Here is a 22910-nt window from a genome sequence, read left to right on the forward strand (position 1 = left end):
GGGTTTTCAATCAGAAGCTTCTGATGACTGGGTTTAATAACAGGGCCCCATACGATTTCCAGAATCTTCAACTGGACACCCAACACAATGCAGCATGGTTCACCACCCTCTCACACCACACACCCGCGTAAACACTACAAGAGTTGCTGTGCTTAAGAAACTTATCACCAGGTGGTGTTTAATTAAAAGTCTACATGAGTGAATCCAGGAATGAAGCCTCAAGCTCTACGTAAAGTCTGGCAGCACATTAAAAGCTGTTTGTAAGGGACTCTGTCGGTTTTGGCAGGAAAGGTCAAGAATGGTGGAGCCTGCAGCTTTCTCTGCAGTCAGAAGTTTTCTAGTTTGTTGCGAAATGTCAATACTGGGGAAAGAATCATCGGTTTTGGGGACACTTTGTCCTCGTGTGTCCCGGCTGGTGACATAGCCCACAGGATCGTGGCTTCTTTGCAGTCGGACCATTTCTGGAGGAGTTTCCATCCGGCCGTTTATTTGTCACCCCTGAGACAGGAGAAAAAATATATTAGACTGGAACTTTGAACGACTCAAACACCACCTTCTGTGAATGAGTTAAAATCATTTCATAACAAAGCAGTAATTCACTTAATTCACTGCAGACCAAAGAATAGTTGCGAGATATCATTTTAAAAAATATACATTTAGAGTACCCAATTATTTTTTCTCCAATTAAGGGGCAATTTAGCAAGGCCCATCCACCTACCCTGCACATCTCTGGGTTGTGGAGATGAAACCCACACAGACATGGGGAGAATGTGCAAACTCCAGAAGGACACAGTGGCCAGGGCCGGGATTCGAACCCTGGTCCTCAGCGCCGCAGTCCCAGTGCTAACCACTGCACCACATACCACCCTAGCTTCTAGATATCTAATTGGTGGCGCTATTCAATGCCATCAGCTCCCCTCAGCCAAGCTCAGTACAATAAGCAGCAGGAGTAAATTCAAAGTGGTTAATGAGGAATTTTAATCAACACTTCTGCCACTCGATAAATGTTCTATGACTAAATAATTCATTCTCTTCTTCATGGGCAGCATGGTAGCACAATGGTTAGCAATGTTGCTTCACAGTGCTATGGACCCGGGTTCGATTCCTGGCTTGGGTCACTGAATGTGTGGAGTCTGCACGTTCTTCCCGTGTCTGCGGGGTTCCCTCCGGGCTTCCGGTTTCTACCCGCAAGTCCCGAAAGATGTGCTTGTTAAGTCAATTGGACATTCTGAATTCTCCCTCAGTGTACCCGAACAGGCGCCGTAGTGTGGCGACTAGGGGATTTTCACAGTAACTTCATTGCAGTGTTTTTTTTAAAATATAAATTTAGAGTAGCCAATGATTATTTTCCAATTAAGGGGGCAATGTAGCGTGGCCAATCCACATACCCTGCACATCTTTGGGTTGTGGGGGTGAAACCCACGCAGACGCGGTGAGAATGTGCAAACTCCACACAGACAGTGACCCAGGGCTGGGATTCGAATCCGGGTCCTCAGCACCATAGGCAGCAATGCTAGCCACTGTGCTGCCCTTTCAATCCAGTGTTAATGTAAGCCTACTTGTGACAATAATAAAGATTATTATGTATACACACCATAGACATGAAATCATATGTTATCCACACACATTAATTACAAACTATGGGATTTCAGAAATACGTTAGAGAGCTACAATTTGCCAGTAGTGTTGGGCAGTGTGTTGTCCTGACTTGAGGTCCAGTTACCGTGTCACGTACCTGGTGGAACATTCTCATCAGCCCACTGGAAGAAGCCACACTGCTGATCTCTGGGCTTAGAGCAGGTATGGAACGCCCGTCCCTTGTTAGGTCCATCTTTCTGCACCGTGCGTGTCACTGCTAACTGATTGCACATGCACATTGCATCCCCTCCACCGGAGGTTCCACTGCCTCCAGCTCGATGGAAGCCTCCTGCACCAGGGGCCGCACTCCCCCTACCAACTGGTCCTCCATGGCCTGAGTCACCTGCATCCTGGTCAGCCCACAGGAAGAAATTGCAGCTGCCAACGTTACATTTATAAAACCTCCGTCCCTGGTTTGGTCCCTCCTTCCGAACCGTCAGTAGCAGCGCGTCCTGGCCACAGTTACACACAACTACGTTATCAGCTGCCATCTGTGAAGGGACAGTCCTGGACACTGGTTTCACAGCCACCTCTCGATTCTTGGGTAGAGTGTTCCTGTGATCCTGGAAAGACCGGTTCTCTGACCTGTTCTGTGGCAACTGGTTTGCAGTTTGATAGTTTGATTGTGATGCTCCTCGTAAATACCTCAGTTCCAAGATTTCTCTTAGCATTTCATCACACCCCCCAATACAACCAATAAACTCCAGGGGAACCAGTGGAGGAACACTGCCTCGTTTGAACTTGAACTTTAACCTGAAAGTTTGAAAGAAATAAAGTGAACATAGTTTCTCAGAACAAAAAAAAAAACTAAGATTTGTTGGGTTTACATTTTGCTGCCTTAGTCCTTACCTGTGAATAGGGTGAGGTTTACATGTGGGGCACACACTTTCATCTCTGCTGACACCCAGAACAGAGTCAGGAAACCAGACTGCAGACTTACAGTTTGGATACCCTGTACACGAAAGATAAAACCTGCAACAAACAAGAATAAAGCACAGTCAGTGGCAGTAACACCAATGCAACTCACCACTACCCTAAATGCCAGCAAAACTAAAGAGCTGGTCATTGACTTCAGGAAACAAAGTACTGTACACACCCCTGTCAGCATCAACAGGGCCGAGGTGGAGATGGTTAGCAAGAAACTTCAGAGAGTCGTGAACACCTCCCAGTCCATCACACGAACCTGCCTCCCATCCATTGACTCCATCTACACCTCCCACTGCCTGGGGAAAGCGGGCAGCATAATCAAAGATCCCTCCCACCCGGCTTACTCACTCTTCCAACTTCTTCCATCGGGCAGGAGATACAGAAGTCTGAGAACATGCACAAACAGACTCAAAAACAGCTTCCTCCCAACTGTCACCAGACTCCTAAATGACCCCCTTATGGACTGACCTCATTAACACCACACCCTGTATGCTTCATCTGATGCCAGTGCCTATGTAGTTAGTGTATATCTTGTGTTGCCCTATTAGGTATTTTCTTTTATTCACTTTTCTTCCCATGTACTTAATGATCTGTTGAGCTGCTCGCAGAAAAATACTTTTCACTGTACCTCAGTACACGTGACAATAAACAAATCCAATCCAATCCGAGGGGCAAGCATTTTAAAAAATCAGTCCTGCCAACTACTCCCACATCACAAAAAGTAATTCATTAAACAACTCAGCCCATCTTGGCAGCAGAATAACTATGTTCTCATATAGCAGTTTTAATGGAATAAAATAACATTTCATGGGAGTAATTAACAAATTTGGTATTAGGGCAGGTGACCAAAAACTTGGTTCTAAACTTAGGGTTTAAGGAGCATTTTATTGGAAGAGAAGTGCAGAGAGAGTCATGATGTGAATTCCAAAAAGGATAGCAATAATGGAGCTGAGCCCACGAAAAAAATACAACTAGAGAGATTCACACTGGAAGTGGGTTGCACTGTTTACCAGGGGACATTCACACACTGAAGGGGGGACTGGTATTGATAGGGGCAGCAGGGTAGCACAAGTGGATAGCACTGTGGCTTCACAGCGCCAGGGTCCCAGGTTCGATTCACCGCTGGGTCACTGTCTGCACTTTCTCCCCGTGTCTGCGTGGGTTTCCTCCGGTTTCCTCCCACAGTCCAAAGATGTGCAGGTTAGGTAGATTGGCCATGATAAATTACCCTTAGTGACCAAACGTTAGGAGGGGTTATTGGGTTGCGGGGATAGGGTGGAAGTGAGGGCTTAAGTGGGTCGGTGCAGACTCGATGGGCCGAATGGTCTCCTGCACTGTATGTTCTATGTACTGGATCACAACATTTTTACACAACGGAAGGAGGCCATTTGGCCCATCATGTCTGCACCAGCTATCCAAATGAGCATTATGGCTTTGTGCCATTCTTTTGACTTTTCTCCAGACCCCTGCACATTATTATAATCATCTAATGTCCTCTTGAAGCCTTGATTTAACTTGCTTCCACCACACTTCCAATCAGTGCATTCCAGACATGAACTACTGATTGTATGAAAATACTTTTTCTCACATCACATTTGCTGCTTTTGCAAATCACCTTAAATCTGTGCCCTCTCGTTCCTGATCCTTTTATGAGGGGGAGCAATTTCTCCCTAACTACTCTGTCCAGTCCTCTCATGACTTCAAACATCTCTATCAAATCTTCTCTCAGCCTGCTTTTCTCCAAGAAAAACAGTCCCAACCTCTCCAATCTATCCTCATAACCGTAGTAAGTGGTTCTGCAGCATAGAAAGGAGGAAGAATAATGGCAAGAAAATGTTCAAAGATCTCAGAGAATAAAAACGGAGGGAACTGACAACAGTGGGAGCAAAACAAAGATTAGTGAAATGGCTTGGTATATATGTGAGGCATTTTAATGTTTTGGACAGATGCCGTGTTCTACAGTATATAAGAACATAAGAACACAAGAACATAAGAACTAGGAGCAGGAGTAGGCCATCTGGCCCCTCGAGCCTGCTCCGCCATTCAATTAGATCATGGCTGATCTTTTGTGGACTCAGCTCCACTTTCCGGCCCGAACACCATAACCCTTAATCCCTTTATTCTTCAAAAAACTATCTATCTTTACCTTAAAAACATGTAATGAAGGAGCCTCAACTGCTTCACTGGGCAAGGAATTCCATAGATTCACAACCCTTTGGGTGAAGAAGTTCCTCCTAAACTCAGTCCTAAATCTACTTCCCCTTATTTTGAGGCTATGTCCCCTAGTTCTGCTGTCACCCGCCAGTGGAAACAACCTGCCCGCATCTATCCTATCTATTCCCTTCATAATTTTAAATGTTTCTATAAGATCCCCCCTCATCCTTCTAAATTCCAACGAGTACAGTCCCAGTCTACTTAACCTCTCCTCATAATCCAGCCCCTTCAGCTCTGGGATTAACCTAGTGAATCTCCTCTGCACACCCTCCAGCGCCAGTACGTCCTTTCTCAAGTACGGAGACCAAAACTGAACACAATACTCCAGGTGTGGCTGCACTAACACCTTATACAATTGCAACATAACCTCCCTAGTCTTAAACTCCATCCCTCTAGCAATGAAGGACAAAATTCCATTTGCCTTCTTAATCACCTGTTGCACTTGTAAACCAACCTTCTGTGACTCATGCACTAGCACACCCAAGTCTCTCTGAACAGCGGCATGCTTTAATATTTTATTGTTTAAATAATAATCCCGTTTGCTGTTATTCCTACCAAAATGGATAACCTCACATTTGTCAACATTGTATTCCATCTGCCAGACCCGAGCCCATTCACTTAACCTATCCAAATCCCTCTGCAGACTTCCAGTATCCTCTGCACTTTTCGCTTTACCACTCATCTTAGTGTCATCTGCAAACTTGGACACATTGCCCTTGGTCCCCAACTCCAAATCATCTATGTAAATTGTGAACAATTGTGGGCCCAACACGGATCCCTGAGGGACACCACTAGCTACTGATTGCCAACCAGAGAAACACCCATTTATCCCAACTCTTTGCTTTCTATTAATTAACCAATCCTCTATCCATGCTACTACTTTACCCTTAATGCCATGCATCTTTATCTTATGCAGCAACCTTTTGTGTGGCACCTTGTCAAAGGCTTTCTGGAAATCCAGATATACCACATCCATCGGCTCCCCGTTATCTACTGCACTGGTAATGTCCTCAAAAAATTCCACTAAATTAGTTAGGCATGACCTGCCTTTTACAAACCCATGCTGCGTCTGCCCAATGGGACAATTTCTATCCAGATGCCTCGCAATTTCTTCCTTGATGATAGATTCCAGCATCTTCCCTATTACCGAAGTTAAGCTCACTGGCCTATAATTTCCTGCTTTCTGCCTACCTCCTTTTTTAAACAGTGGCGTCACGTTTGCTAATTTCCAATCCACCGGGACCACCCCAGAGTCTAGTGAATTTCGGTAAATTATCACTAGTGCATCTGCAATTTCCCTAGCCATCTCTTTTAGCACTCTGGGATGCATTCCATCAGGGCCAGGAGACTTGTCTACCTTTAGCCCCATTAGCTTGCCCATCACTCCCGCCTTAGTGATAACAATCCTCTCAAGGTCCTCACCTGTCATAGCCTCATTTCTATCAGTCGCTGGCATGTTATTTGTGTCTTCCACTGTGAAGACCGACCGACCTGGATTATGCGAGGGTTTACTGAAGTCCTTGAAAAATATTTTCTTAAACAGGTGATGAAATCAATGGGAAAATGTAATATTACATATGCTCCTAACTAATTATGCAAAAATGAGGAACATTTGCAGGACCTGGAAAGATCACCACCAGGGCATCACAGTAACAGAGGTAGGGGGCAAGCAGGAGGAGTTTTGTTGGATACGGGTAATCAACGGATATGGAGCAAAGGCAGATAAATGAAGTCGAGGAAAGAATTAGCCATGCTCTAACTGAATGGCAAAACAGGCTCAAATAGCTGAACGGCTTATGTATAAAGATATACTTACCCTCCATGTTTCTTTGGTTTGAGAACCATGTCCCGACCACACTGAGGACATTTTCTCACAGGTTCCGAAATCTCCATTAGGAACACCTCGGACTGTGTAATTTCAGTCACGTCCCCGAAGTAATGGGATAGAGCCTCATCCAGTCTGTCAAAAACACATCACTAACACTTAGTGTCTACATAGTTTACATAGAACATACAGTGCAGGAGGCCATTCGGCCCATCGAGTCTGCACCGAACCACTTAAGCCCTCACTTCCACCCTATCCCCGTAACCCAGTAACCCCTCCTAATCGTTTTTTTGGTCACTAAGGGCAATTTATCATGGCCAATGCACCTAACCTGCACGTCTTTGGACTGTGGGAGGAAACCGGAGCACCCGGAGGAAACACACGCAGACACGGGGAGAACGTGCAGACTCCGCACGTTTGTGCATCACTGTCATGTAGCTCAAGATAAAATGCTCCAAAAGTTGGTAGAACCCTCAGAAGCATGGACTAATAATTTAAAGAATTCAAGAATAAGTCCAACCAGGGCAGTTTGAGAAGTTAACCCAGTCATAAAAACAATGCAGAAGAACTGAAAAGTTAGTCTCAGTAAAAGTGACCGTGAATCTGTCAGATTGTCATTAAAAGCCCAACTGGTTCACTCATGTCTTTTAGGGAAGGCAATTTGCCATCCCTTCCAGGTCAGGACCAATATGGGATACAAACATATGGACTCGTAACTGTGCCCTGAAGTGGCCAAAGAAGACATTCAACTCTATCTAATGTTAGTACACAATTGGGCATGGACAATAAATGCGAGCCATGCCAGTGCCATCCACACCCCGAGAACGAGTAATTTAAAATACACTCACTTCTTTGCCTTCGCCACTGCCTCAATGAACACCTGCTTGTATTTCTGAACTTGCTGGTGCAGCACACTAAACTTGTCCTTTTTTCCCTCGCAAATAAGCTTCAGATCTGCCTCAAGCTCAGCTCGTAGATCTGGCTTAGACATCTCATATCCCATGGAGTCGTACCCTACAGCAAAGGCACAAACAGTTACCACTCCAGATATTAAAATTTTGATACACTGAGCTAAGGGAGTCAAGCATTTATCTATGTGGGATTAAGCTCGAGTATCTGCAATATACAAGCTGTGAGTTTCCCTGGCAGGAACAACAGAGTTCAAATCCCAGTGTCCATTATTTGGGGGTGGGCAGGTTGCAGGATCAGGTACCCTTGTTTGGAAGCAACCTTTACCTCCCCCAAGGTTACATCCAGACAGCCTAAAAAATGTCTTTCTCTCTTCCCACCCCAAGCAACAGTCATTATCCTTCACGCAACACAGCGAGGCACCACTTTGAGGTTTCAATTACATAATAAGATGCTCTGTTAATGGAAGTATTTCCTTGTCCCAACACCACAGAAAGCAAGAGTGCAGAAACATTGGCCCATTGGACCTGCTGCACTATTTTCATAATTACATCAGTACTCTCACTCTCTCACGCATGTATACTGTGAACAGTTTTAGTGCCCTTATCGAGGGAAAGTTATACTGGCATTGGAGGCAGTTCAGAGAAGGTTCACTAGGTTGATCCTGGTATGGGGATTTTTTTTTTTTTAAATGAGGGAAGGTTGAGTAGGTTGGACCTGTATTCATTGGAATCTAGAAGAATGGGAGGCGACCTTATGGAGATATATAGGATTCTCAGGGGGCTTGACAGGATAGATTCTGTGAGGTTGTTTCCCCTTGTGGAAGAGTTTAGGGCCAGAGGATACAATCTCAGAGTAAGAGGTCATTTAAGACAGAGAGAAGGAAGAATTTCTTCTCGGAGAGTAGTGAGTCTGTGGAATTTGTTTCTGCAGAGGGCCGGAGAGGCTGGGCCATTCAGTTTGTTAAAGGAATCAAGGGTTATGGGACTACGGTGGCAAAGTAGAGTTGAGGATTATCATTTTAGATCAGTGATGATCTCATTGACTCGATGGGCCAAGTGGCCTACTTCTGCTCCTACGTCTTATGGTCAACCCCAGTTCCCTTTCTTCTTGCTATATCTCTAATAGATATTTTTTCCTTTTCCAGATTTGGTTCTGCATCAATGACCATCTGGGACACCAAATTCCCGAAACTGTGAGACATTTTTCTTGGATTTCTTAGTGACTTCAGTTCCAACCCAAAAACTGTGCCCCTTTTAACTGGTGAAAGCTGTGCAGCTCCCTCCTCCACACTCTATCATTCACAATCACAGGACAATTTACTAATTAATTTAATTTCACCGAGGGGAACCAAGTTAGAGGTTACTGAGTGAAGAAGCTAGATTTATAATTACATCAATTCATAAAGTGCTGCAGAAAATAAAATGTTCCATTTGTTTAAAAAAGTGTTTTAGAACTTTTGCTGTCACCTTCTACCAAACCCATTCCTAATTCCCCCGGGAGGAATCTTTGATCCGGTGTCAAGCCCACATACATTCGAGATTTGATCGTTTCAATGTGTTCTGCGTGAGTGGCATCAGTCCCTGAGAGGAAACAAATATACATGTCAGTAGCAACATAACCCCTCAGGCTCCAATGCACTATCACATGCATACACAGACTCTGGGGTGCTGAGGAAACCTCTGCCCCTGCCAAGGCTGCCCCCATCGATTTTTGTCGGGGGGGGGGGGGGGCACCGAGAGAGGACCACCAATAGGGGACCAGGTGAATCCAAACACAGAAGCTAAATCTAAGCCTCTGCTGATGTAACCTTTGGCAAAGCAACAAACATCCTCTCAGTGTTAAGTAACGCAACGAGTCTGCACTGAATATTATTTCAGCTCAGTGTCCCCAGTCACTCCTGTAAGCAGACCTCAAAGCTCTTATGATCCCAAAGTGCATCGTTGTTGCTCAATGTCTAATTCAACAATGCAGGAACTATGGTAACCTTTTGTTATACTTACACTGATCTCCAACACATACTGCCACATGCACTCATTTCAGAAAGCAAATTGTAGCTCACTAGTAACTGTGGGCCGACCTTTCTCCAACAAATTGGTTTAGTTTGCACAAGATAGGTGATTGCAGAGAAAGTAAAAAATGCATTTATTTCTTAAGGCTTCGTGTACCTTGGAAAAAAGGAAACAATCGATTCTATCCCTTGAACTATACAGAGCATTGGTGGCTGAACTATTATGTACTGGACTGGTCTCCTTATTTAAGGAATGTTTAAGTGCTTTGGAAGCAGCTCAGAGAAGGATTACTGGACTAATACCTGGAATGTGAGGGTTGTGTTATGAGGAACGGTTGGAAAAGTTAGGCTTGTATCTGCTGGAGTTCAAAAGAGGAAGAGGCGACTTATTTGAAACATACAAGATCTTGAGGGGTCTTGATAGGGTGGATGTGGAGAGGATGTTTCCTTTAGGGGAGACTCCAGAACTAGGGCTCACTCATTTAAGGCCATAAGACATAGGAGCAGAATTAGGCCATTCGGCTCGAGTCTGCTCTGGCAGTCAATCATGGCTATATTTCTCATCCCCATTCTTCTGCCTTCTCCCCATAACTAATGATCCCCATATTAATCAAGAACCCATCTATCTGTCTTAAAGAAACTCAGTATAAGACCACAAGATATAGGAGCAGAATTACGCCATTCAATCCATCGACATTTAAGACAGAAATGAGGAGAAATGTTTTCTCTCGGAGGGCCATGAGTCTCTGAACTCTCTTCCTCAAAAGGCAGTGGAAGGCAGACCTAGATTCTTGACAGGCAAGGGGTCAAAGATTATCAGGGAAAAGTGCGAATATGGGGCTGAAGTTACAATCAGAGAGCAGCACAGTGATTAGCACCATTACCTCACCACACAAGGGACCCAAGTTTGTTTCCTGCCTTTTGTAACCGGACGTGTGGAGTTTACACATTCTCCACGGGTTTCCTACAGGTGCTCCGGTTCCCTCTCAGTCCAAAGATGTGCAGGTTAGGTGGACTGGCCTTGATAATGCGCTGGGTTATGGAGATAGGGCGGGGGATTCGGCTTAGGTAGAGTACACTTTCAGAGGGTTAATGCAGGCTCGATGGACCAAATGGTCTCTTTCTGCACTGTAGGGATTCCATGATCGTATTTAAAGGCACAGCAGGCTCGAGGGGCCAAGTGGCCTACACCCACTCCCAATTCATACGTACTGATGGGCCAATCTCAATTTACAAATTAGCAGTCTCTAAACTGGTTGGGACTCATTTTTTACTGAACAGGTCAAATGTATTCTCAAGTCAGTCTTTGACTAACTTGAAGAGCCTCTCACTTGCTGATTTACCTTACACTGACTTGCAGAGACAGAAAGGGAAAGGTTGACCTCTGATCCCTCCCTCAGCTCTGTGTTGTTTTGGACTGGTTCATCAAGCTGCCAATCAAAGGTGCCACCTTGAAGAAGAAACCAGCTGTTTTGCAAGGGGCTGAAGGAACTAAATAGTCTAATTAGCTAACCCCCCTACTGGGCACACTAAACAAAAAACATTCTGGCATGAAGGGGTATTAGCTTGAGTAAGGATTTGTGCTCAACAGCTTGAATGTGGAAAGAGAGGACACACCCGAGGCGATAGATTCAACTGGTATTTCTGATCCTCCCAGAGATCTTGCCTATCTCTGGACTTAACCTTTGTGAACTATGTTACGACCCCTTTGGGGGCCAAGGACTGCGCCGAATACAATTCCCCCCTCATACAGCTGAGTATGAACTCCCCTGGTAATTGAGGGTGGGGTTTCCTCTCAACAAGATGGAACCATTCAGTATAAAGGCGCTGGCCTGGGTGCAGGCGAGGAGGGTGGCCCTTCGGGGACAGGAGTTGCAGTTTTGTTACTTGTGTATATCATAATAAACCTGTTGTTCAATTCTACCCTACCATGCATTCCTATCGTCTCTCCCATATGGTTCCATAAACCGAATCAAATATAATTGCATTTAATGCAAATTAAATCAAAACGCATTCTAACAAAGGAGGGGAAAACCTCTCAACATTAAAGCAGAGCCAGGAGAACCACATTCAAGCCCTCAAACTGTCTTCACCCAATGCCCACACATGCCGGCACGAGCAACTGAAGAGGCAGGATTTACTTTCCGACCCCTAATAGCAGTAGCCATTCTAACTCTGCAAAAACCAGGATTAAATCCAAGATTTAAGTCAACATGGTTCAGTATCACACCAAGGCAGTGCATTCAGTCACAGAGCCATTTAAGACCGCTTAATAAGAGGAGTTTCGGGCTTTAGACTAACCTATGCCATGCTTCTCCATTAGAGCAATAAGATCAGCCTCAGTTAAGAGTTGAGGTGGACTTGTTTCGCCATCGACCATCTCAATAGTAGTGGGCTGGAACTTCTTGCCTCTCTCATACACAGGTATAACCTGGAACAGAGACTCCATCACTTTAGAACCACATTAACTCCTGAACAGTCACTTATTTTCCCCAAATCTCCCCGGATGACCCTTGGTTGAGGACCAGGATGAGCTCTGGAATCCTACCAAGCTTCCATTATTTTTATCAGCTATTCTTTCCTTTCCATACAAACAATCCTCTGAAGGTGAGCCTCGAGTGGGTTTCAGCAACATTATTTTACTGAAAAAGAATTCACAGTTAGACCCAATCCTGTCACGTTTGCCCACCCCAAACTTCTGACATACACTACCTCCAACAGATTTATCAGTTTAACTTTGCAGGATGTCCAATCAGAGCAGGAGCAGGAACACCTCCCATGTCCAGCAGTGCTGAGGACAATTACAAGCCACATCCCTGAACAAATTAAACATTCAATATATGCAAATCATTAGCTTAATTTACTAACCAAATGTTACAATTTTGCTCCAGTCCCCAATACAATTTTGCTCCAGTCCCCAATACAATGATAACGGTTTGTCCCATCCGGATAGCAACATAATACAATAAACCATTCCCTGCTTTAATCAGGGTGGGCTAGAACACATAAAAATGTCTTTACTGGGGCGGCATGGTGGCACATCGTATAGCACTGCTGCCTACAGTGATGAGGACCCGGGTTCGATCCCAGCCCGTGTGGAGTTTGCATATTCTCCCAGTGTCTGTGTGGGTTTCACCCCCATAGGCCAAAGATGTGCAGGTTAGGTGGATTGGCCACACTAAATTTCTCCTTAATTGGAACAAAATAATTGGGTACTCTTTAAAAAAAAAAATTTTTTATTTTAAATGTCTTTACCCCAGTTTTTATACAATACCTTAGTGTTCCATTTGTCATATGGATAAACCTCCAGATAATTCCGTGAAATAATCATTAGGCCGTGGCCGGCAAAGAGCTCTCTTGCAATATCTATCTCCACGGTGGTTTCCTGTCCCTGTGCATCCTGGGAGCAGCATGCCAGAAAATGGCGCACAACAAACTCATAGATACGCTGTTCAGTTCCCTAAAAAACAGGGGCAAATATTTAGCAAATCTAAATATTTCCAAAAATACTACACTAAGTACTACATACTCATATACTAAGTATCCAACAGTTCAGTATATTCCAAACAGAATAGACTTCAACATATGTCATTCGAATTCAAAATGGCAGCATTGGTTAATTTTAGAACTGAATCCTCCAGGTTCATCGATCTGTCATAGTTCACCTTAGCTCTCCCCCAACCCAGTGGACCAGAGGTCAGCTTTGCTCCACCCCGTGAGCCGCAGGTCAGCCCTCTTCCACCCCACTGTGTTGCAGGGTCAGCCACAGATTAGCCCATCCAACCCATCCTCCTCCCCAGGGCTGCAGGTCTATTCCACACTGCCACCCCAAGTCACCCTGCCCTGCATGTGCCACAGATCATGGCCAATTGAAGGGGTTTACACAGAACAAGTCCAATGTCAGTACAAAGGCAAAACCCTTCACATCAATGTTTAAGTTATGTTGTAAATACAGTCCAACTTTTCCACGTCAACATCCAATTTAAGTTTGAACACCTTGATAACAGTCCCCAAAGTCTTGCACAACAGATTAACAGCTCATTAGTCTTTGAGTGGGGAAGTGTTTTCTAACTACTTCTGAAATTTCATTGAAATTTACTTCTAGTCCCATTACCTGACCTATCCTGAACATTCTGGGTTCGTCTAAGCTATGCACCGTCATGAGGTGGGCACTCTGCCTGTAATGACTGCAGAGTTTAAGCTCCTCTAATCTTTCATCAGTGTTACATTTCCAATCAATCTTTCTGCTTGATTGTGCTCTCCCAGTGCCTGAACACAATGCCACTGCGGCAATGGGTGGTTTGCGATCCTTAAAATGTTCAATTTACCAAATAGGCCAAATTAGTGCTGTCTGCTGTCTAAGTATTTTTAAACTGCATTCAATTATTCTATTCCCTATAACTACTCCCTATTAGTCACTATGTAAGAGACGTCTGTCAAAGCAAAGACCAAAAGTAGTTCCACTTCCTCTGACTCAGCTGCTGTCAGTTAAACTTGGGAGCAACTCCCTCTATTGTCCTTCCACAACCCACATGACTTCTCTCATGATAATGTTTTTTGCAAGTGTAACTTTTAATTTGATGAAAAGATTAAAAATTCTCACCATTTACAGACGTATTTGCAAACTTTTCCCAAGATAGGTTCACTTCATTAAAATAATAGATTAAACAAGCAAATCAAGGTTGCAATGCATTCTTAAAGGTGCCAATTGCAAGACAGAGTAATTACCTGCAGATTGTTGGTGTATTTAGTCGGATGGATAGGTGGATGGGCCTGGTCGGATTTGCTTCCATTTCGGGGTGTTGGCCCACCTCTGTCCAAAATACCCTGAGCAAATGCCCCCCAATGTGGGTCCACGGTTTGCTGCTGCACCAATGTGGAGAGGTTCAGGTCTTTGGGGAAGATGTTGGTTTCAGTGCGAGGGTAGCTGATGTATCTGCACAAATAGAAACGAGGAGCAACGTAATAAGCATGAAATTGAGTGATCCCTTTAATATCACAAGTATTCTCAATCCCACACTATCTTAATCGGCCTCTGTGCTAAATCGCTGGCTTTTAAAGCAGACCAAGGCAGGCCAGTAGCACGGTTCAATTCCCGTAGCAGCCTCCCCAAACAGGCGCCGGAATGTGGCAACTAGGGGCTTTTCACAGCAACTTCATTTGAAGCCTACTTGTGACAATAATCCATTTTCATTTCATTTCCTAAACAGATTCATGCCGAGGTTTGAGTTGAATGGGCAGCAACCCCTTGTATCTCACCCAAATCATCCATTCTCTGTTTGAGCCTGGACAGTAAGTCTCTATAAATGGTAGAACAACATGGGTAAGGGCAGCACAGCCAAGGCTGACCCAGTCCTCATCCACATCAGTGAAAGTGAGTATACCCATCAATGGAACTCATTTTTCTCATTCCCATGACTCACCATTCACAAAGACGCCAACTCACATTTATACAATACATTTAATGCAGTGAGTAGCCCAAAGTGTTTCAGCAGAAGCAAATATAGCAGAGACAAGAAATAGGACCAAAAGCACAATGGAAGAAACATTTGAAAAGATTTTACAAACTGGGAGAGATGTAGTGAGACAAGGGGCAAGGGAGAAAGATTGAGTGTAGAATCAAGACTGCTGAAGGCTCTAAAATACATTGTAAAAAAATAACATTTCTCATATAATAAAATATATATGCTGACAACAGCTAGACTGCAACGGCACGCTGTGCCTCACCCTTGTGTGTACAGCTTCTCCGCTATCCTCATTGTCTCCTTTGCATTGATCTTCAGCTTCCTTGAAGCCAGCTTCTCCAATTCCTAAATTGTAAACAGAAGTTGTTCTTTTTTTAAAATTCAAATGCCAGTCCTGGTTAAGATTGTTCAAATACTTTCTGCTAACCAATCCTTCCTTGTACGTGCCCCTAATGTAGCAAGCGGCCACAAAAGGCTTCCAACAGGCAACGGCAGAGTTGAAACGTCAAGTACAGAATTATTGGGGCAGGCAAGAAAAAGATTTAAAAGAAGGAAAGGATATACAGGATCAATGTTAAAAAATCCACGGGGCGGCATGATGGCACAGTGGTTAGCACTGCTGCCTCATGGAGCCAAGTCCCAGGTTTGATTCCGGCCACTGGTGACTGTTTGCATTCTCCCCGTGTCTGCGTGGGTCTCACCCCTACAACCCAAAGATGTGCAGGATAAGTGGATTGGCCACACTAAATTGCTCCTTAATTAGAAAGAATATAATTGGTTACTCTAAAAAAAAAAATTAAATATTAAAAAACCCTCATGCAGGGGTTCAGGCAATGTGAGCACAGGAGCAGCTGTGTTTTCATTAGCTCTGCTCACTGTTTAATCTTTATTTTTATCCTTGTGCACGCCTTGTGATATCTATTTTCGGTTTACATGCTTCGACCATGTTCCGAGACTTGTTGGTCAATCAAACGTTCCAGCACTTTTGAGTAGAGACAATTATCACAAACCCAGACCAGATCCCAACAGTTGCTAGGATACCGGTCAGAAATCCTCATATTATATTTAATTTGTGAGACTGTGAGGAAAGGATACTTCGCTCCAGGAGTAATTCCATGTATAAATGGGGGTATGGTGTTAAAACAAACTTTATTATTAGCACAGTCTTAAACTAATTTTAATCTCACAAAGGAAACTATGTTACAATTACCAGTTAAACAATGCTCAACAATAAAATGAAATACTTTATTTCCCAACTGCTATCTTTTCATCTACAATCAAGCAAACCCATCTCAGGTCAAACCCCACTTTTAAGTGCAGTTAGCAGACCCAAGTTTACTCGGTATATAGCGATGTCTTGGATAAGCTGTTCTGAGAGAGAGAGATGCTTCAGGAACCAGCCTGCAGATTACCTGTGTCAAACGACTGTTTAACTTCTCAGAATATGGCAAAAAAGCTCCTGTTCTGTTCACAAACAAATCTTTAACTCACTGTGTTCAGAAGCTGCTCGTCTGTTCACAGACAGATCTAAAACTGACCTCAATACCTGAACTGCTTCAGCCCCTGGCCCCTCCCATTAACTAAATCATCTCAATCCCACTAACTGGGTTATGGCCAGTTATGGCCATCTTACTACAGCTAAACTCAATGTCTCCAATTATCTACTCTCCAGGAACCTCCTATCTATAAACAAAACTCCATTAGCTGTATTGGAATCCATGGTTGGAATGAATTATGATCTTACTTTTATGATGCTTTAAATGCACTTCTGTAGCCACAAAGCCTGGTTGTCTTTCAAACCCGGATTTTAAAAAAACATTAATGCAGCAAGTCAGATACACACCCTAACCCAGGCTATTCATCATTACTGCACCAGCCACATATAATACAAGATATATATGAAATTCCTAGATTCATCACACAATATGCTTTAATCCTCGTTGGTCGTGGTGGCTAGCGTGGTGGCTTAGGGTAGGGCCTCACCTTTGGTGGCACAGCTGCCTTTGAGAGAGGTTTCCCGCCTGGATGATACGGTGTATGCTGACAAATGATGGCAGTTTGTGTTGACGGTGATCCATCTGATAGTCTTGCCTCTTCAGTGCAGGACATTTAAGCCCAATTTAAAGAGCTGTGAGGCGTCTTTATGGAGATGACGGCAGCGTACTAGGAAGTCCTGGTTGCAGAGAGAGTACTGTCTCTGGTGGAAGCCCATCTCCATGTGGTTGAGTTCCTGTTGCACGGCCTGTCGTCCATCCTGGGGAGTTCGGGTGAGGAAGAGCAACTAGTGGGAAGCCCAGATATGCCTGGTGTCTCTGATGGAGAGGTTCCCAGCCGAGTTTGAGAACTGGCTGCCATGTTTTGAAATCTTGATCTGGAGGTTGGGCAGCTGAAAGTGATGGAGGACATTTAATCCTGTCCCCGAGGCCTGTGGTTGGGTTGGTTTTCCAATCTTTGGTTGTGCGGTTCTGTTCATGCTGTCAGTTGAGGGGGATTGGGGGTCGCCTGAGCTGGCCGTGTCAGCCCCCACTCAGGGAGCCTAGATTGTTGACTCTCTGTGCTCGATCAAGGCATCATGTTGGAAGTAATGAGGTTCATGTCCAGATCGGTGGAATCCTTCGAAGATCTGGGAGAGTGCTCTCCACTTCAGATCCCGCTTTTGTTCCTCAGTTGTTATCCTGGACTTTACTCACTGATAATCATGTTTTGTTAATGTTGGCAATTTATCTGTTTGCAGGGTAGAAAATATTGCGGGTTGACAAGAATTTATCATGTTAAGCTTTCAGGATTTAAAGATTTGTGCAGTTTCTTTCATTGTGTGTGTGTGTGGGGGGGGGGGGGGGGGGGGGGGGGGTCCAGGGGCTGAGGCGAGCCACAGGGATGGGTGGAAGGTTAGTTCTGTCCTTGCAATGTTCTAAGTAGGTCCCTATAATTTATTATTTTATAGCTGTACCTTTTCTTCTCCAGGCCCAAACTGTGATGGATGCAGATCTATGTTGACTTTTGAATGGCCTAATCGTTATTCCTTTTTTTTTGACCGGTCGATGTTATTTTGGGGTTTCTTGGCCCCACAATATCCTGTTGTTGGTCGAGGATGGTACTGGTGGTCTGGTGATTTGTTTTATCTTTGGATCTGGGGCCAATAGATGGGAGTGTGGAAGTTCAGACTCTTGCTCTTGGCTTTTGCTCTTACTCTCTTTTTATTTCTACAGGAGACCCTAGGCTGAGTATTAAGGTTTGGTTTTGCCCTCTCTCTGACTTTGTTTTTGCTATTTTGTCATCTTGAAGGTATAGGATGGCTGCCTGTCCCGATCGGGATCTGAAGAGTTTAAGTTTAAATTGAGCTGCAAGAGTTCATTGATTTCCCCTTGGCACTGGGGTTCTCGAGGTATTGTTTATCTCTTCTGTCATTTTGTTTTGTAGCTATGAGTGAGATGTAGGTCTATAATGTTGCCTATATCCTGTTTGGGTATAGACAGGTCATTTATTGTGGGGGGAGCATGTTGGGGATTTTGTCCCTAATTCATCTAGTTTTGTTTCCAATTATGTAATGACTATTGTTTTGTGCTGTACCTATCGCTATCTTTCGACTTTGTTCGTTTGAGGCAAATTGTTAAAAATGGAAAATTCATTTTAAAAACCCTCATGCTCTCTCTGCCATGGGCGGCACAGTAGCATAATGGTTAGCACTGTTGCTTCCCAGGTCCAGGGTCCCAGGTTTCATACCAGGCTTGGGTCACTGTCTGTGTAGAGTCTCCCAGTGTCTGTGTAGGTTTCCTCCGGGTGCTCCGGTTTCCTCCCGCAAGTCCCAAAAGACGGACTGTTGGGTAATTTGGACATTCGGAATTCTCCCTCTGTGTACCCGAGCAGGCGCCACAATGTGGCGACTAGGGACTTTTCATAGTAACTTCATTGCAGTGTTAATGTAACAATAAAGATTATTATTATGTGTTGTGCCATCCGGTACAATCATAGCAATCATCAATGCCAGGTACCTCACATTTTGTTTGAGTTTTCAGATACTAACTAAAATGTACATTTTATAATTGATTAGCTCAAGATAATCAGACTTCAATATGCAAAGGAGAATACACATGCAATGCCCTGTAAATGAAATCATTGACAATTCTGATGACTTTTCAGAGCTTGAGCTTGATAAGGAAAGAAAAACGAAAGTCTTGGGGCTCAGTTATAAACCACTTCCCGGCAGTGATGGGAACGCATGAATCTTGAGACGGGCAGGCTCAGCCGTGGTTACCCCTCCCACCACAATGAGTGAACATTCTCTGTCAATATACACAGGAGGATTGTGGAGTTCTACTCCAGTAAGAATTGGCACTGGCAGGACAGGACAGGGAAGGAAAGAGGGCACCACCATCATTTTTAACATCAAGTTCAGAACTTCAAATTAATTCCATTATAATCCTGGTACGATTAAACAGTATGACTTGAAAATAACGACACCACAATAGGTTCAGTGAGCAAGTGCAATGTAGTATTGAAGTCACCATGGTCAGGGAGATTGTCGGGCTGCTGCTGCCTCTATGATGTCTGGTGATCTCAGCTGGTGCAACTATTTGGCTTCATTGTTCCTGGATCTGCGGAACAGGGAAGCACATGGCCCTTCCTTCCTACGGTCACTGACTCCTCATTAGCTGAATGTCCCATTGATGTCAGCCGAACTCCAAATCTACACATGGTCAATATACAAACATGAGCTTCAACGATGTTGACCATGGAGGTGGTTTCCAGTTCTTACATAGAATTCCTACAGTGCAGATGAGACCATTCCGTCCATCAAATCTGCACCGACCCTCCAAAAGAGCACCCTAACTCAGGCCAACTTTCCAGCCCTATCCACGTAATCCCACCTAAACACTGGACGCGAAGGAGCAATTTAGCATGGCCAATCCAACTAACCTGAACATCTTTGGACTATGGAAGGAAACCAGAGCACCCGGAGAAAACCCATGCAGACATGGGGAGAAGATGCAAAGTCCACACAGTCGCCCCACATAGTCACCAAAGGTCTGAATCGTACCTGGGTCCCTGGCGCTGTGAGGCAACAGTGCTAACCGCTGCACCACCGTGCTGTCAATGGACATCCCAGTTCTTCCATCAGGGGTCCCTGGGCACCGACCAAGAGTCCTGGCTCACCACTCCCTTCTAACCCAGACATAAAGGCAAATATACTGGCCTGGCTAAGGTCAGCTAACCTGGCACAGCCCAGGGGTCAATGCTGGGATTTTCCTGGTTTATCTGTCATAAATCCATTGAGCTAAGTAGCAGGTAGAATACCATTACAAATAGCTTTAAAAAGCACAGAGAGCATTCAATACAAAATAATTAAAAATAGAAACAACTAAATTTCATGCTGCTGCAGCATGTCACAACTATATTTCGACACAGGCCCACTCCTTTTTTTTTTTAAAAAAGCATTCATAATCACAAAGCAATATTTAAAAAAACAATAGAACGTGAACTATATCTAGATACACACCACAGTGTCAAGGGGTAATGGTCTCCATTTGCTCTTTGGTTTAGTAAAAACGTCAAGGACAGTCGCAACTGGATCCTGTAATTGGCAAAGAATGGATATCAAGAGAGCATTTAATAAACACACAAATGTTTTACAAAATTGAGGTTTTATTTATCTATTCCTGGGTTCATTAAATAACATGATGTGCAACGAGCAGCTGAGAGACATCTTATTCATGAACAGGATTCCACTCACGGCCCTTTCACACACATCATCCCCACCTCTTCCACAGCCCTGCAGAATGGGCTTCCCAAGAGCCACAAGCTCAGCCACACAAAAAACTGTTTCACTCAGAAATTTGCCATATCATGTACACAGTCAGTTCCCATTTCGCTGGATCCAGATTTCTCTAAATCACCTATCCAAACTAATGCAGAACATTTGGAGATCCTGCCTCAGCCACATTGCAAATTCCTCAGCTTCACAACCATGTGCAAAGATGTTTCCCCATCTCTGTTCTGTGCTTTTATATTTAATCCTGTTTCTATGGCTTCTAATTCTAGGCCTTTCAATTACTGGAACCGGTTTTCTATCTACCCTGTTCCATCCCTTCAAAATTTTAAACACTCGTGTTATAATTGTGTTGCTCTATCGAGAAAAGACGCAACTACTCAAGTACTTCTTCCAATTTGTGATTCTTCAGGCAGCACTTTACTCTGTCAAGTCTCGATATAATTCCAATGAGATGGAGCCCAATAAACAAAAAGGTCTAATTAAAATGAATACAAGATCATTACCTTGTGTTCATATTCTGTACCTCTTAAGATGAAACCTCAAATTCCATTTTTGTTTCTAGTCTGATGAAAGGTCGTCAAGCTGAAACATCTCCTTTTTCTCCCTCCACGGATGCCTCCTGAGCTGCTAAATATTTCCAGCATTTTCTAGACTTCTATTGATTTATTTTTCAATATTAATTTCTAACTTTAATATTTTCACAGCCAGATCAACTTGAGTCTTCAATGTCCTGTGAACCTGTTCCCAAAATGCCACAGCATTGAGCCCACTTGTATTCACTCTACAATTACAGCTGATAGTTCTTTTTTATGCAAAATACATCTCCTGACACTCAAGCATATTGAATTCCATTGGACACATTTTGGGCAATTCCTTAATCCCTTTGCAGCTTCCTTCGCCCTTCTACAGAATGAATTCTCCCTATTTGTTGTACCATCTGAACTCTCTCTGGACCTATATCCAAATTATTAATAGTGAACAGAAGTAGTCCCATAACCCCATGGGATACCACAACCCATTTCCAACTACAGTGAATTATAACCTTTAGCTTCTCCTCTCTATTTCCTTCCACCCAACCAACTTTTAATCCAGTTTGCTATCCTTCACCACTTCCAAATATTTTAGGGATTCAGGATAATCAGAATGAAACACATGTTCACCTCCATGCAGATCTGGTAAAGTACAAGGCATGCTGTGTGGTTGAAGAGGCGATGTCTTTTCCAGTTAAATTCTACATTTCCATCTTCAGTCTCGTGGGTAACTGAAAGACAAAACTCCCTGATGTCTAGCACATTTGGCATGAATAAAAGCCCACAAACAAACCCTGATTACTTGCACCATGTTATCAAAATAGAAGAAAAGAATAATGGAACTCTGTAAAAATGCACCTGTCACCAAAAGGTCCTTGTCCAGTTACCCACCCCTTCAGAATCCACATATACTGTTTTTTGGGCATGGATCCATGATTGCTTTTTCAGAAATTTAATTATTCAGTTATTCAAATATCTGACCACCATTTAATTTACAGAACTAATACACGTTAGTGACCTTTTGTCAGAATCGGTTATATTAAAATCCTGGGAATCAACATTATTTTTTCTTCCTTTTTCCGTGATGGCAGAAACTTATTCTAGGGTCAGATTTCACACATGCCCCAGCTCTCTGCCTACCTCGCCCCAAGTTGTTACTTCTTATGTGCAAACATCATGGCACTATTGAACTGTACAAGCAGGCAGAGGCAACGTGCCAAAGCATGATTCCCCCTATTACTTGATACCCACTGACACACACTTCTAACAGGGTTCAAACATCCAACAGCTGCATCATACCTTTGATTTTAAAGAACGTTTCCTGGATAAAAGCTTGGATTGCTTTGAAACGCTCGACCACAAACCCCAGCGTGGGAAACTGACAGCTGCCATAGCTGATGAGTTGATTTGACAGCACATTCGGGAATATTTTCTGTAATCGCAAGGTCTGAAACCGGGTGAATGAGGCACCTACATAGATAGAATTACACAACTCCATTCAAGCAATACTGCAAAGACAAATTTCAGTTATATTTCTGTCAGCTTGACTCAGTCGATAGTATTCTTGATTGGTCGTGGGTTCAAACCTCACTCCAGAAGCAAGCGCACCATACTGGGATAT

At 43.8% G+C, this 22910-nt stretch overlaps 1 protein-coding gene across 2 annotated transcripts in view; it reads right to left on the minus strand.

Annotated features, from left to right (window-relative positions):
* Nucleotides 1–22910, minus strand: part of top3a (DNA topoisomerase III alpha) — a 55465-nt gene continuing 32555 nt past the window's right edge. For both annotated transcript variants that reach the window (XM_038820078.1, XM_038820077.1), the window contains 13 exons: nt 22589–22759; nt 21920–22020; nt 20487–20561; nt 15252–15334; nt 14253–14460; nt 12799–12984; nt 11826–11955; nt 8983–9096; nt 7453–7618; nt 6596–6739; nt 2488–2610; nt 1736–2391; nt 1–498 (listed from right to left, as the gene is read on the minus strand). In XM_038820078.1, coding sequence (XP_038676006.1) covers nt 374–498; nt 1736–2391; nt 2488–2610; nt 6596–6739; nt 7453–7618; nt 8983–9096; nt 11826–11955; nt 12799–12984; nt 14253–14460; nt 15252–15334; nt 20487–20561; nt 21920–22020; nt 22589–22759 — 2282 coding nt within the window. In that variant the 3' untranslated portion in view covers nt 1–373. The remainder of the gene's footprint in view (nt 499–1735; nt 2392–2487; nt 2611–6595; nt 6740–7452; nt 7619–8982; nt 9097–11825; nt 11956–12798; nt 12985–14252; nt 14461–15251; nt 15335–20486; nt 20562–21919; nt 22021–22588; nt 22760–22910) is intronic.

Source organism: Scyliorhinus canicula, chromosome 15 (assembly GCF_902713615.1).
Source record: "Scyliorhinus canicula chromosome 15, sScyCan1.1, whole genome shotgun sequence".
Taxonomy (NCBI): Eukaryota; Metazoa; Chordata; class Chondrichthyes; order Carcharhiniformes; family Scyliorhinidae; genus Scyliorhinus; species Scyliorhinus canicula.